The following is a 12,794-nucleotide window of genomic DNA, read 5'->3' on the forward strand; positions in this document are numbered from 1 at the left end:
AGACATTTAGGCTGAAATTCAGTCCATAGGCAAATATCCTGACAAGAATTTCTGACCTCATTGCTCCGATTGTATTATTCCATTTGATCTGACTCAGAAAACAAAACAAAACAAAACAAACAAACAAACAAAAAAAAAATCACTAATATACATAGATTACATAGAATATATTATTTATTTGTATTTGACTGGGTAGCTCACGATATGACATTTGATCATGTTCTAGGTTTTAGATGAATAATTGTTAGTATGAAATATTAAATCTGAAGATATAAGCTCTACTTTTAGCTAGATATAGCTGTCACATATTTGGTAGATATACGAGAAATCTTAATGATCGATCAGTTATGGAGGGTAGCAAAAACTGGCCAACTCAAATGATCTGAATTGCAAGTGGAAATGTAGGTCTTGTGTTAATGCAGAGAATATACAATAAAATTAAGTCATATTGTTAAAACCCACTGTTTTGTCAATACTGGTGGTTGTAAAATAATAATCAGAGGTAACCCAGGTGAGCTGAAAATACAGTTAGATGTACATACTGGTCATACTTTCAAGAAAGAGTTTTACTAAGGTGTTTGACTACAAATACCCTTACTTCAGTTTGGTATAGCTTCTACAGGCACCTAAGACATCATTGGATAATTAAAACATCATTCTACCAAATATTTTTTAATCATTTGGTGCTTTGATGATGACTTTAGGAAGCAATGTCTACTCTGTAGATCATAAAAGAGCATTTTATGCCCAGCATTCTGGGTTTTTTGTTTGTTTGCTTTTCCAAATGCAGGACTAGTGCACAAATAGCACAATTAGAAAACATGCTGTCAATACCAATGTATCACTAATATCTTTCACTCTTACAATATGAATACAAATACAAATCAGAATCAATAGTTTTTCTTTTTGTTCATTTTCATTTTTCCTACACTCTATTACAGGAAGCAGTATTTCTGAGGCAATCTTTATTTTCCTTTTTATAGTCTTGAAAGCCTGACAATTTGATATTAAATTGCACTGTTTTTCCCTTTTGCTTGGTAGAAAAGGTTGATCGTGAATCACATCTTTTTTTGTGTATTAAAAAACCTGTATCAGTCCAAAACAATATGAGTACAATTCAATGCAGTCTTCTTTGTCATGCAAATAACTGTAAGATGCTCCATCCAGTTTCCATCTGTGGAGATACAGCTATAAATAGCAGGATATGGTGGGTGGTGTTCAAAAGAATGCTGTCACATTCTTTCAGCTATGATATACGCTCACATTTTATTTTCTACACTGCACTACATAAAGACATAATTCAAGAATTTTTATAAGTACTAAAAGTTAATTCTGTGAGCTCTGATCATATGTGGTTTTAGTTTTGGAAAGAGGTGTGTTCTTGTGAACAATAAGTCAAACGGAATAATCCCTGCAGGAATGACAGGATTTCCTCATAAGGTACAAAGCACATCAGGCAAGATACCTTACAACTGGTGGTTGGCACAAATATGGGTCTCCTCTTTTCAAACTCACAGCTCAGGAACCTAAGTGGCTGCTCATAAATGACTCTGGTGCTCCCCATAACCCTACAAGGAGACAGCTGAGCCAATCAGGATGAAGCAGTGATACAGACAAGCCACTCAGACAGTCAGCTCAGACACAGAGCCTGGCTGGAGTTCCCATCAGCTGTTACACACATTGAGGGGGCTCAGCACATATACCAGCTGGATGATTTAGAGACATATACAATGTTCTCAGCTCCTTAACAAGACACCAGTGACGCTGCATTAACTGGGCCAAGAAGGGGGCAACCTATGTGCAATCAGAGGAGTAACACCTCAGAGGATTATAGTGCAGAATTACTTTAAGCATTGTAGAAAATACAGTATTTAAAACAGGATGTTTATAATGACATACCGCTCTACTTATAAGCAATGAAGAACTTATTTATGTATGTATATGTATGTATATGTACACTACCAGTCAAAATTTTGGACACACTTTCCCACAGAATCTGATGGGGAAAATGTGTCCAAACCTTTGACTGGTAGTGTGTGTTTATAAGCTTATGCTCATTTCAGAACTGGCTGTTTAATGTAATTAAATAATAATGGGGACAAATGTTTGACTCGATAAAAACATTTAAATTTCCCATTTTAAAGGACCTGCAAACAACTTCTAAACTTTGCATGCACTATGTCATTTACACTGCCAAGTAGTTTATTGACTTTCTTGCAGAGAGAGAACCCCATCCATGTATGTTAAACATTTTTTTCCTGGAGCTCACTAAGTTATGCTGGAAGCTCTTTTTTGGAGTTGTGTGAACCTTTCAGTCCCGCCCCTGGTCCCTGGACTCAGCGTGGGTCTTATTTAAGGGGCTCTCCTCACTGTGAGCCTTTGTCCCAGTGGAAGCATCCGTGTACCAGCACACCTTGGTAAGTACTTTGTACTGCTTGTCCTTCTGGATCCCTGAGAATAGTCAGAGAATGCACTGTTGTAAATAAATTAATGGAAGATAAAATGAAAGACATGTTAATGAATGATAGCGTTATTGCAGTGATGTTTATGTGAGAACACATTAGATTGTGTGTTTTTATGTGATAAATGAGCAGGGTTGAAAGTGGCCATTTAAAAGTGATTCGATATAAGTCAAACATCTTCTTGCATTTTTATGAAGTAGTGTACAAAATCTAAGAGGATACCAGGCATATTTAGCAATGGACAAATTAATTAAGCTAATAAGGAGCTGGGGCATGGTGCCGAGTAGTAAAACAAAAGTGTAGCAGTGTAGACAGATGGGTGCTGGCCTGGCACTTCTGACCTGAAATAGCTGGAGATCTATCTGTCACTTGTTTTTCCTGTTAAGCACAGAGAGGGTGCTGAACTCAAAATAGATCTCAGGTCTCTCTGTTATTCCCCTTTTTGGTGCTTCATCAGCAGCTCTAAGAAGTACCAGGAACAATCATGATTCTGGAGATAAGGTATCAATGGTTGTACAAGTTTGGGACCAAAAATAGAACCTGAACACTTTTAATTAGCACTCTAGATAGCTTCCATGTAGGTTGGTTGTGCTACTGTTTGCAAGTGATATACTGACAGGTCTTCAAAGCACAATAGATAACAACTAATACACATGTCAATCATACAGGTGATCAAATGTTAAGAAATTTCATCATGTTTTTTGCCAATCTGGAATAAAAAAATCTGCCAGAATGTTCAGAAACAAGAGCTCCATGAGAGTGCTACATATCTCCTTATGTCTATCTACCCAAATTTTAGACCACACCAGTAAAGCCTAATCATGTGTGACGATGATGAGACTACTGCACTTGTGTGCGACAATGGCTCTGGCTTGGTCAAGGCTGGGTTTGCCGGAGATGATGCTCCCCGTGCTGTCTTCCCTTCCATCGTTGGAAGGCCCCGCCACCAGGTACAGACCCCCCCCCCCCCCAAAAAAAAAACAAAAACAAAAAAAAGAACCCTGTCTTCATTAGACAAAAAAAAAAAAAAAAAAAATTATCATAACTAACCACTGGCCAAAACGAAAAGTGGCTTCTAATATTCCTCTCACGCTTTCTGCTTCAGGGTGTGATGGTTGGTATGGGTCAGAAGGACAGCTACGTAGGTGATGAGGCCCAGAGCAAGAGGGGCATCCTTACTCTGAAGTACCCCATCGAGCATGGTATCATCACCAACTGGGATGACATGGAGAAGGTGTGTGTTGACACAGGGACTCGTTTACAGCATTCATGGCCACTGACCTCCTGCATTGTTAAGACTTAACAACCTACCACCATCATAACAAGCTGCTTTATTTTTAGATTAAGTGCTTCAGTCTCAAAACCTGGTCATTGTTTATCCAGCCAGCAGCTGTTCCTGGCTTGACATCAGCTGTTATTTTTCCTCTGTCAGATCTGGCACCACACCTTTTACAATGAGCTCCGTGTGGCCCCTGAGGAGCACCCCACTCTGCTGACTGAGGCCCCCCTGAACCCTAAAGCCAACAGGGAGAAGATGACTCAGGTATTAAGAGCCTCATTCATTTGTTTGTTTTACATTAACGCTCAGGCTGAGGCACAGTTTTTTCTCATTCTGCTTGATTTTTGGTGCAGATTATGTTTGAAACCTTCAACGTTCCTGCCATGTACGTGGCCATCCAGGCTGTGCTGTCTCTGTATGCCTCTGGCCGTACCACTGGTCAGTAACCTTTGCACATGTACCAAATGTATTCTGTGGTCAGTTATGCAATAAGCTAACATTGGATGAGTATGCAATAAAAGTGCATGTCATTTGGATGAATTCCTATCTTATTGTAAGGGGAGGTGTTAATTCACCTTCTGCACAGTGTTTGAACAACGATGTCAGTGGTATTATATAGTTTATAATGTGACACTTATTTGGAGATGACTAACATCTAACTCCCTCATCCCCTGAACCCTGGCTAACTCTGGTTATTCTTTGCTTGCTGAAGGTATTGTGCTGGATTCTGGTGACGGCGTAACCCACAATGTTCCCATCTATGAGGGTTATGCTCTGCCACATGCTATCATGCGTCTGGATCTGGCTGGTCGTGACTTGACTGATTACCTGATGAAAATCTTGACTGAGCGTGGTTACTCTTTTGTCACAACTGGTAGGGCTACTACTATCAATTATTCATTTGATTAAATTGTTAGAGGTATAAATGAGTGTCTTTAGTACTCAAACTTTTTACTCCTCAGCTGAGCGTGAGATTGTGCGTGACATCAAGGAGAAGCTTTGCTACGTGGCTCTTGACTTTGAGAACGAGATGGCCACTGCTGCCTCCTCTTCATCTCTGGAAAAAAGCTACGAATTGCCTGATGGTCAGGTCATCACCATTGGTAATGAGCGTTTCCGTTGCCCTGAGACCCTCTTCCAGCCTTCTTTCATTGGTGAGATAAGATTCTGCACTTGATTTTTATACACACATATATATATATATATATATATATATATATATATATATATATTCTTTTGTTACAGATATTTTAATGGTAATTTTATTAAATAATTTAATTATATTATTGTTACAGTTATTTGCTTATTCTCTACCAGGTATGGAGTCTGCTGGCATCCATGAGACTGCCTACAACAGCATCATGAAATGTGACATTGACATCCGTAAGGACCTGTATGCCAACAATGTGCTGTCTGGTGGTACCACTATGTACCCTGGTATTGCTGACCGTATGCAGAAAGAGATTACAGCTTTGGCCCCAAGCACCATGAAGATCAAGGTGAGAGAAAGGGAATTCCAGTAATCATTCCCATTGATGAAGCAAATAAACACTCTGTACTGAAATGTTTTTTATTTCTCTCACAGATCATTGCTCCACCTGAGAGGAAGTACTCTGTCTGGATCGGTGGCTCCATCTTGGCTTCCCTGTCCACTTTCCAGCAGATGTGGATCAGCAAACAGGAGTACGATGAAGCTGGCCCCTCCATTGTCCACAGGAAATGCTTCTAAAGACATAGCCACCCCTTTCCATCCATGCATTTATACTTTGTTGCCTACTGTATATACATATCTGTGTTCAATTGTAATAAAGATAAGCCTTTGTGAGAGTATCTCGTATATTGTTTTATGAGCAATATTCATGTATGGTCCCATCATAGGCAGAACATTTTTAGAGACAGACATGATGATTGGAATGAGACACATAACTGCACTATTATAAAATTTAGTAAATGCAAAAAAAATATTGATAGTAACAAATTATTGCAAGCATGTGTATCTACAAATGTATATATTTTAAAATTGTATGCCTTGGGGCCTCTTGTTTGAAATAGTCCATTATCCCATATCTATAGGGATTTGTCCAACATTTTTAGGTCTGTAGTCATTTAATCTGGAGTATGAATTTGTTTTTCAATGTGAGAGGTGCGACTATTTTAACTACAGAGTCAACCGGTTACACTGACGCGTCCTTTTCATGGACTACAACAGAAACTGCACCGCCCGTGTGAGCGACTCTGGATAATAAAGCAAACACGTTCATGAAGTTTGTACGAATGTCTCCATCCAATCACAACGTGGAAGGCAGGGAGCGCTTCTGTTTGAATATACTCCGGAAGCAGTCCGACCAACATAGCAACCGATTTGACGAGCGAGACGTGGCATAATGAAGTTAGCTAGCAAACTATTTAAATTAATGTAAATTATATAGTTTACCGATTAAGAAGCGACATGTAGCGATTTAGGTCGCGTTATAACAGGAAACGTTTTTTTTTATATGAGGAGAAACTTCAAGAACCTAGTGTGACTTGCTAACCTAGGTGGCTAACGTTTGCTAGCTAACTGCATAATTGCAACTGATACATAAAGATATGCGCTCTATAGTATGACAATTTTTGGGACCTTTACACTTTGTTATTCGTAGTGTTTACGGTTGTACTGCTCAATGCCTCGTGAGTAGTTCAAATAAATTTCACGTGAGGATGAGTTAGTGTTAGGCTTTGGAGGAAAGTGATTTAGTTAGAAAGGCTGAGCTGTGAATGTCGGTTTACATAGGTCCGAGCTGGAGAGAGTGAGTGAACTGAGTCAGAAAGTTAAATAGTGTATTTTTTTTTACGTAGGTAGGTAGGCAAGTCTGGGAAAATTAAAGTCATGGAGAAAAATGTGATGCGTCTGGTGGCTGTACAACATCTCCGCTCTGTTTATGGGATAAAGATAAAGAACTGGAACAAAAGCAAATCAACTAACTGCAAGTCAACAACCAGCAACTCGGTAAGATTTTTTGGAAAATCAGCTGCCCAGTTGTATCGCCCATTACTTCCATTATCTTTGCATTGGTTGTGAAACATAGCACTTGATGATATTTTATCGAAAAATTAAATTCAGTCACAGTATCAGCATTGATAATACTATTGTCTGAAATCAAATTAGCATATTACCGAAAGCACCCCCCTCAGAAGAGACCCATTTGTTTTCTGAAAGCTTTCTCCGAAGTTACTGCAGCTTGTTTATGTGGTCATGTCTGATTATTCACACCATAAATGTTTTTGTCAGTAAAATCCAATAAGATGTTAATAAAGTAGTACTTTCTCATAAAAAACAATTAAACAAAAAACAATTAAATAAAAAACAATTAAATAAAAAACAATTAAACAATATGACTTAAAAAAAAATATATATATATGCACTGCCTATAGCACTACATGACAGCACCTGGGTCCAACTGTTCTCAAAGCAGTCTGACTATCACTTAATTAGGATGTCCCATTTTGTTTGAATTCATGCTTGTGTTGTTCTTATTCTCAAATGTAAGTCGCTTTGGATAAAAGCGTCTGTAGAATAGAATAGAATAAATCTTGACCTCATTTTGTAATGTTTTTGGAAATTTTTGTGAATATAAATTGAACATAGCAAGATTTAACTGATGCATATTTTGCAATGCTTAACATACTTTTAACTTAAACCCCTTAGTTTTCAGTCTTGTAATTGGGTCATAGGAGTCACAAGGTTGTTGCGATAGACATATTGTGCAATGAACTTCTGCATTGTGGTCCTAAAATGTGGTGAGAGAAAAAGACTCACTCAAATTTTAGCCCATTCTGAAGAAATCAAAAGCTGAATGTTCTTGATATGTAGAGGAATGTTTGACACCCAGACATCAATTCGTAAGAAGTTGTTGAGAGAGTGAAGTCCTTATCATTTTAAATTTAGCCAAAGAAAAGGGGGGATAAAACATAATTTTGATGTAGATCAGCCAAATAAGGGGTGTGATGCTGCTGATAAATGATCATTAGTGAATTAACATCTTGTTAATTTATGTTATTTCACTAATAATTAACTTACTTTGCTCATATTGCAGTGTTTTTGTATGAAATTGAACTGATCAATACAAATGTATGCTTCTATTTCTCAAGACAAAAGTTTTTGGTGTACCCTTGGATACCTTACCATACTATAATATGGAATGTGGGAACGTGCCAAGGTAAGGAGACATGTTTAATTTATTTTACTTGAGGTTGCATGTTGTATCTTGCCCTTCTTGTATAATCTGTACAAATTTTTTTTTTGTCCTCTTAGCTTTCTAGTTGATGCATGTATGAAGCTGCTAGCACATGTTGACACAGAAGGCTTGTTCAGAAAATCAGGCTCCGTTGTTCGTCTGAAAGCACTCAGGGTAAGTGATGGCTAAAGCTGACCTTGTTTTCACAGAGGAACCTTGAGGCTGGGTGGGAATGAGACAACAGAGCTGTGTTTTGTCTGTCCAGGCTAAGCTAGATGCAGGAGAGGAGTGCCTGTCCTCTGCTCTTCCCTGTGATGTGGCAGGCCTGGTGAAGCAGTTCTTCAGGGAGCTTCCGGAGTCGGTGCTCCCCACAGAGCTGCAGGATGCCTTCCTCAAGGCCCAGCAGCTCCCCACTGAAGAAGAGAGAACTTCTGCCACCATGCTGCTGTCTTGTGTGTTGCCAGACAGAAACATTTGTGTCCTGCATCACTTTTTTGACTTCCTCCATAGTGTATCTCAAAGGTATTCTCACTATATTTTTGATTGCCTTAGCTTGACATTTTACATAATTGTCTCCTGGATTATTTGTAAATGTTATTTTTTAGATATTCCTAATTTTATTGCAGAAAAAAAAGTTTTATTCACATATACGTTGTTTTTCCTTGTCTTTGTGTAATCACAGGAGTGCAGAGAATAAAATGGATAGCAGTAACTTGTCTGTAATTTTGGCCCCCAACCTCCTTCATTCTGGAGACGGTACAGAGAAGATGAACACCAACACTGAGAAGCGCCTCAAACTACAAGCAGCCATTGTGCACTGCTTCATAGAAAATGCTCACAATTTTGGTATGACTTGAGGCATCTTGCCTAGACTTCATCTATGTGTCAGGCTACACTGTAGCTTTATAATGTTAAATACCTGACTGTGCTTCTGTGTCTCAGGTGTGTTACCACAGTTTCTTCAGGAGAAAGTTCCTCCCATGATGGGCTTGGAGGTGGGGGCTCTGTCTCCCAGTCGCAGTGACCTGGAAGAGCTGGATTTAAATTCTGGGATGAAGAAGAAACACAGACGTAGCTTTGGAGGTGAGATTATTATCAGAAGTATATTTGTTTGGGAAATTTGCAGAAAAGGCTCAGATTCGATCATAAGTTGGGTAAATGGCTGCACAGAACAAACACCTGTAAGATAAAACATTGTATTGCAGTGACCATAAAGAATATCATCATTTTCAGACTCTTTGTTATTAAATACTTTTTTTATGGCTGGGTTTGTCTCAAATTTCAGATGTGGTCAGTGGTGCACTGAATAAGATAAAAACTAATAGAACACCCACTAATGTCACCCAGGCAGACGGTGTTGGTAGGTACCCTGATTAGATGAGATGACATTTGTTTTGAAAAGCATGGAGATGCTGTGTTAATCCATCTTCTGTTGTTATGAAATTACAAGCTTTCTGTTCTCAAAACAGAAATCAAACTTTTCATGTCACTCTTCATCTTCTTGTTTGCTTCAGATGAACTTTATTCACATCTTACTTTGATAATGAATGGTGACGTCGTAAAGCAAATCAAGTGATGCCTGTCGTTTGGCTTTTGTTTCTTTGCTTGTCTGCCTGTCATTTGCATGGATAATCATTCACAAAAGTCAAAATCTAATATTTCTTAGTGCTTTGGTTTAAAAATAAAAAGTTTTTAAACATGCAATAACAAATCTATATGTATAAAGAATTTAATTACTCTGTAATTTTGCCAGTTTTTTCCTCTGCAACTCCTGTGATTGCAACACCCTCCTCCAAGCGAAAACTTCCTTTTGAGTCTGGTCACTCATTTGGATTTTCAAACAAGAAACGTAGATCTGTCAAAAAGAACCTTGGGATAGAATTACTTCCCAATGTTTTATTCAGTGGGACCTCTACTCCAGGATCAGGTACTGATGACTTTTATCTACTAATTTGCTATCTTTAAAGACTGGTAAAGTTTACACACTTTTCCTTGTGTATATTCCAGCCAACAATGCCTCGGGGGTCTTGGACTCTTCCCAAAATACGTTTGTGTCTGCAGGGAGATCTAGAAAGCAATCTATTCCATCTTCAAGGAGGAAGAGCAAAAGACTTAGCAACAGACATGTCGTCAACAGGTAGCATATTCTTAGTATCGGTTCCCATTTATTATATATTATGTTTAAAATATTAAAGACAGGTAATGGTTCAAGTTTTTACCTTCAGTTTAAAATGTGCTTTTGGCTTTTCTTATAAAGATATATGTGAAATTTTCTCCTTTTCAGAGTTGAATCTGGAAGAACTGGCTGCTTTTCTCCTAAAGTTGGTAAAAAAGAAGCTCCACGCAAGTCTCTGCGCTTACGTTTTAGCCTGGGGAAGAGCAGCAAAGACGCTGTAAGTGTGGTGGCATAATAGAAATCATACGTTTATCGGGCTCACTGATAAAACAGTAGGAGGCTGTTAAGTCCATGCAGTGACATTAACTGTATGAAAATCAAACATTTGCACACACAACGTCATGTTGGAATGAATGGATGGAAGTTAGCACTTTTTCGTTGGGTCACTTTCAGAAGCTAACATCTTGAAAGTACTGCATGAAAGGTTTTAATAATAATCTGTATTGCACCTTTAAACATTTTGTAATGGCACAAAATAAATTGTGTTCCTACAATTTATTTAAGGTACAAAGCCATTGGATTTTTTTTTTCTGTACCAAGATATTGATAAATGCAGGTGAGATTGTGTAGTACAGCATAAAGATTACAAATAAATAAATATTGTAATTTGTCTTTGGCGTACATTGGGTGAGCCGTTTTAGCTGAGTGACAGCCGCATGTATATTACTGACTTAATAAAATGTTAAAAACAAATCAAATACCTTGTTTCTTCTGAGTGATTTTTATCATTCTCTGAAGAACTAACCTCCAGAACATGCTATTAACATATTAATGGTGCATATGGGTTTTTTTCTGTTGGGTCTGTTTTTAACATAATACTACTCCCAAGCTTAATCCTTCTTGAAAGTTCTTTTTTTCTTTAATTTCTCCTTTCATGCTGCATGTAAAGGGATCCGAGTCCATTGGTTGGCGACTTGCCACACAGGAGAGCACCACCAGTTTCCCTTCCACCAAAGAGACAGAGTTTACTCCATCGAGTTCCATTTTGTCCAGAAAAACTGAATCCAAGTGTGAGTATTTGATAATGTAATTAAACCCTCACTGTTATGTTGTAAATGGCATCTTTTAAATCAGAAAATATATTAATGCTGCTTTTATTTTTCTAGGCTCAAAGTACATTAGCAAGTCCGAAGACAACTTGCTGACACCTCAATGTGACTCAAGTGCCCACCGGACCTCATGGAGCGGGGAGACCCCTGTTGGAGATCAGGCTTTCAGCGGAAGGTCTTTTACAGACACTCCAATGAACATGTGTCTCAAAAACACCTACATGTCAGAGCCTGCAATTGTTGCATCCAAGTCTCCAGCAGGGACCAGCCTGCCTATGAAGCTGTGCTGTGCCTCCAGCGTGGAGAGTCTCGAGAGCGAGCGCTCCATCACTGAAACTCGGAGACAAACCAGTCCAACGCTGCTGAAGATCAGGAAGGCCTCCACAGAACTAGAAACTGGCCTCCAGGGTGGGATACAGGGCTCTTGCAGCACTGCAGAAGAAAATGTGATAAAACCATTAGACAGCATTACGTTTACTCTGCCTGTGACTCCTACAGCCAAAGTTTTGTCTGTGGACACTGAAACCTCCAGCTTCCCAGCTCAGCAGAGGTTTCTGGCTAATGAACAGAATATTACTTTTAGCCAAACTGAAATTGCTGCACTCTCTCCTTTGCATATTGATAGTGTAGTTTTTGAGTCTAGTGTACACTGTAGTCCAGTAATTAATGACGGTAAAACTGCTCCCTTTAGTAGTCATAATGGCTCCATGGTGGGAGCAGCTGTAAAGGAGGCAGATCAAGCGAACACCAGCAGGCTAATTAGTGCTCTGGATATCCAGAGTCCTGCTCATTTCAGACAGAGTGTCTCTAGACTGCAGTCAACTCCATGCAAGCCCAGTACTGAACTCAAAGATGAGCTTGTTTTACCAACTAAAACTGGTCCTGGTGTTGTCAAATTACATGAGAAGACAGAATCTCTCCCAGAGATTGGTACCAAAGTGGAAAGCCAACAGTCACCCTCGCTATGCAACCAGGAGGCTGAGAAGCGTAGGGTGGCAGATCACATTCAACACTTCAACAGGCTCACCCTTTATTCTCCAGTAGGCTCAAAGAGCAAACAAATCAGGTCACCGCTGAAGTTCCACCGCACCCCCGTTCGGCACACTGTACGCAGGATCAACTCTCTCGTTGGAGAAAGCAGGAGACCCGGTAGAAATGCAGAGCTCACTCCCTGTCAGAGTGGTCATGTGGCAAAGGCTGTGAGTCTAGAGAGTGGCCTGTCCCCTCACCCACAGCTTCAGCCTCACTGGGGACTGCCCAACAGCATTGTAAAGAAACCACCTCCAGTCCCACCAAAAATGCCAAGCACCCTGGCCCGAAAACCCACAACTTGTGCTTTAGGCGACATGACCAACAGGGTCCAACCAAAGAACAAAATGGACTGTTCTGCTTCTGATCCATCAGGAGCACCAAAGCTTCTTGTGCAGCAGGTAGCAGAAAAAGCCGTGAACCATTACAGAGGTTCTCCCAGAAACCCTATTAGTCAGGGAAAACTGCTGTCTGCTACAAAACCCATTGATTTATAAAGGATTTTTTTTTCTTTCTTGCTCTTGCTATGCAGGTGTCTTTTTGGTGAGACTCCATGACATTAAACTTTGCAGCTTATACATA

General features: G+C 39.3%; 2 protein-coding genes across 5 annotated transcripts; both read left to right on the forward strand.

The window, feature by feature from the left end:
* Window positions 1-2,338: 2,338 nt before the first annotated feature.
* LOC121631203 (actin, alpha cardiac muscle) lies at window positions 2,339-5,563 on the forward strand. Its single transcript, XM_041971937.1, has 9 exons — window positions 2,339-2,417; window positions 3,262-3,412; window positions 3,568-3,696; window positions 3,895-4,005; window positions 4,095-4,179; window positions 4,454-4,615; window positions 4,704-4,895; window positions 5,059-5,240; window positions 5,327-5,563. The coding sequence occupies exons 2-9, from the start codon at window positions 3,284-3,286 to the stop codon at window positions 5,468-5,470; spliced, it is 1,134 nt and encodes a 377-aa protein (XP_041827871.1). The 5' UTR covers window positions 2,339-2,417; window positions 3,262-3,283; the 3' UTR covers window positions 5,471-5,563.
* A 513-nt stretch (window positions 5,564-6,076) lies between these two features.
* arhgap11a (Rho GTPase activating protein 11A) lies at window positions 6,077-12,794 on the forward strand. 4 transcript variants are annotated; one of them, XM_041972834.1, is made up of 13 exons: window positions 6,077-6,130; window positions 6,580-6,730; window positions 7,873-7,940; window positions 8,036-8,132; window positions 8,224-8,480; window positions 8,641-8,804; window positions 8,901-9,041; window positions 9,244-9,318; window positions 9,712-9,885; window positions 9,966-10,095; window positions 10,243-10,351; window positions 11,024-11,144; window positions 11,241-12,794. In XM_041972834.1, the coding sequence occupies exons 2-13, from the start codon at window positions 6,611-6,613 to the stop codon at window positions 12,707-12,709; spliced, it is 2,925 nt and encodes a 974-aa protein (XP_041828768.1). In that variant the 5' UTR covers window positions 6,077-6,130; window positions 6,580-6,610; the 3' UTR covers window positions 12,710-12,794. The 4 variants fall into 4 exon arrangements, with proteins under 4 accessions (XP_041828768.1, XP_041828767.1, XP_041828769.1 ...); XM_041972833.1 differs by having other exon boundaries at window positions 6,078-6,730; XM_041972835.1 differs by having other exon boundaries at window positions 6,078-6,730; window positions 10,020-10,095.

Source organism: Melanotaenia boesemani, chromosome 20 (genome assembly GCF_017639745.1).
Source record: "Melanotaenia boesemani isolate fMelBoe1 chromosome 20, fMelBoe1.pri, whole genome shotgun sequence".
Lineage (NCBI taxonomy): Eukaryota > Metazoa > Chordata > Actinopteri > Atheriniformes > Melanotaeniidae > Melanotaenia > Melanotaenia boesemani.

Bases quoted from the DNA above. Each gene is read 5' to 3' on its own strand.
- LOC121631203 (XM_041971937.1), top strand. From the start codon at position 3,284: ATGTGTGACGATGATGAGACTACTGCACTTGTGTGCGACAATGGCTCT. The intron at 4,896-5,058 runs GTGAGATAAGAT...ATTCTCTACCAG, and splicing joins CTTCCAGCCTTCTTTCATTG to GTATGGAGTCTGCTGGCATC. The intron at 5,241-5,326 runs GTGAGAGAAAGG...TTTCTCTCACAG, and splicing joins CAAGCACCATGAAGATCAAG to ATCATTGCTCCACCTGAGAG.
- arhgap11a (XM_041972834.1), top strand. From the start codon at position 6,611: ATGGAGAAAAATGTGATGCGTCTGGTGGCTGTACAACATCTCCGCTCT. The intron at 8,481-8,640 runs GTATTCTCACTA...GTGTAATCACAG, and splicing joins CTCCATAGTGTATCTCAAAG to GAGTGCAGAGAATAAAATGG. The intron at 9,886-9,965 runs GTACTGATGACT...TGTATATTCCAG, and splicing joins GACCTCTACTCCAGGATCAG to CCAACAATGCCTCGGGGGTC.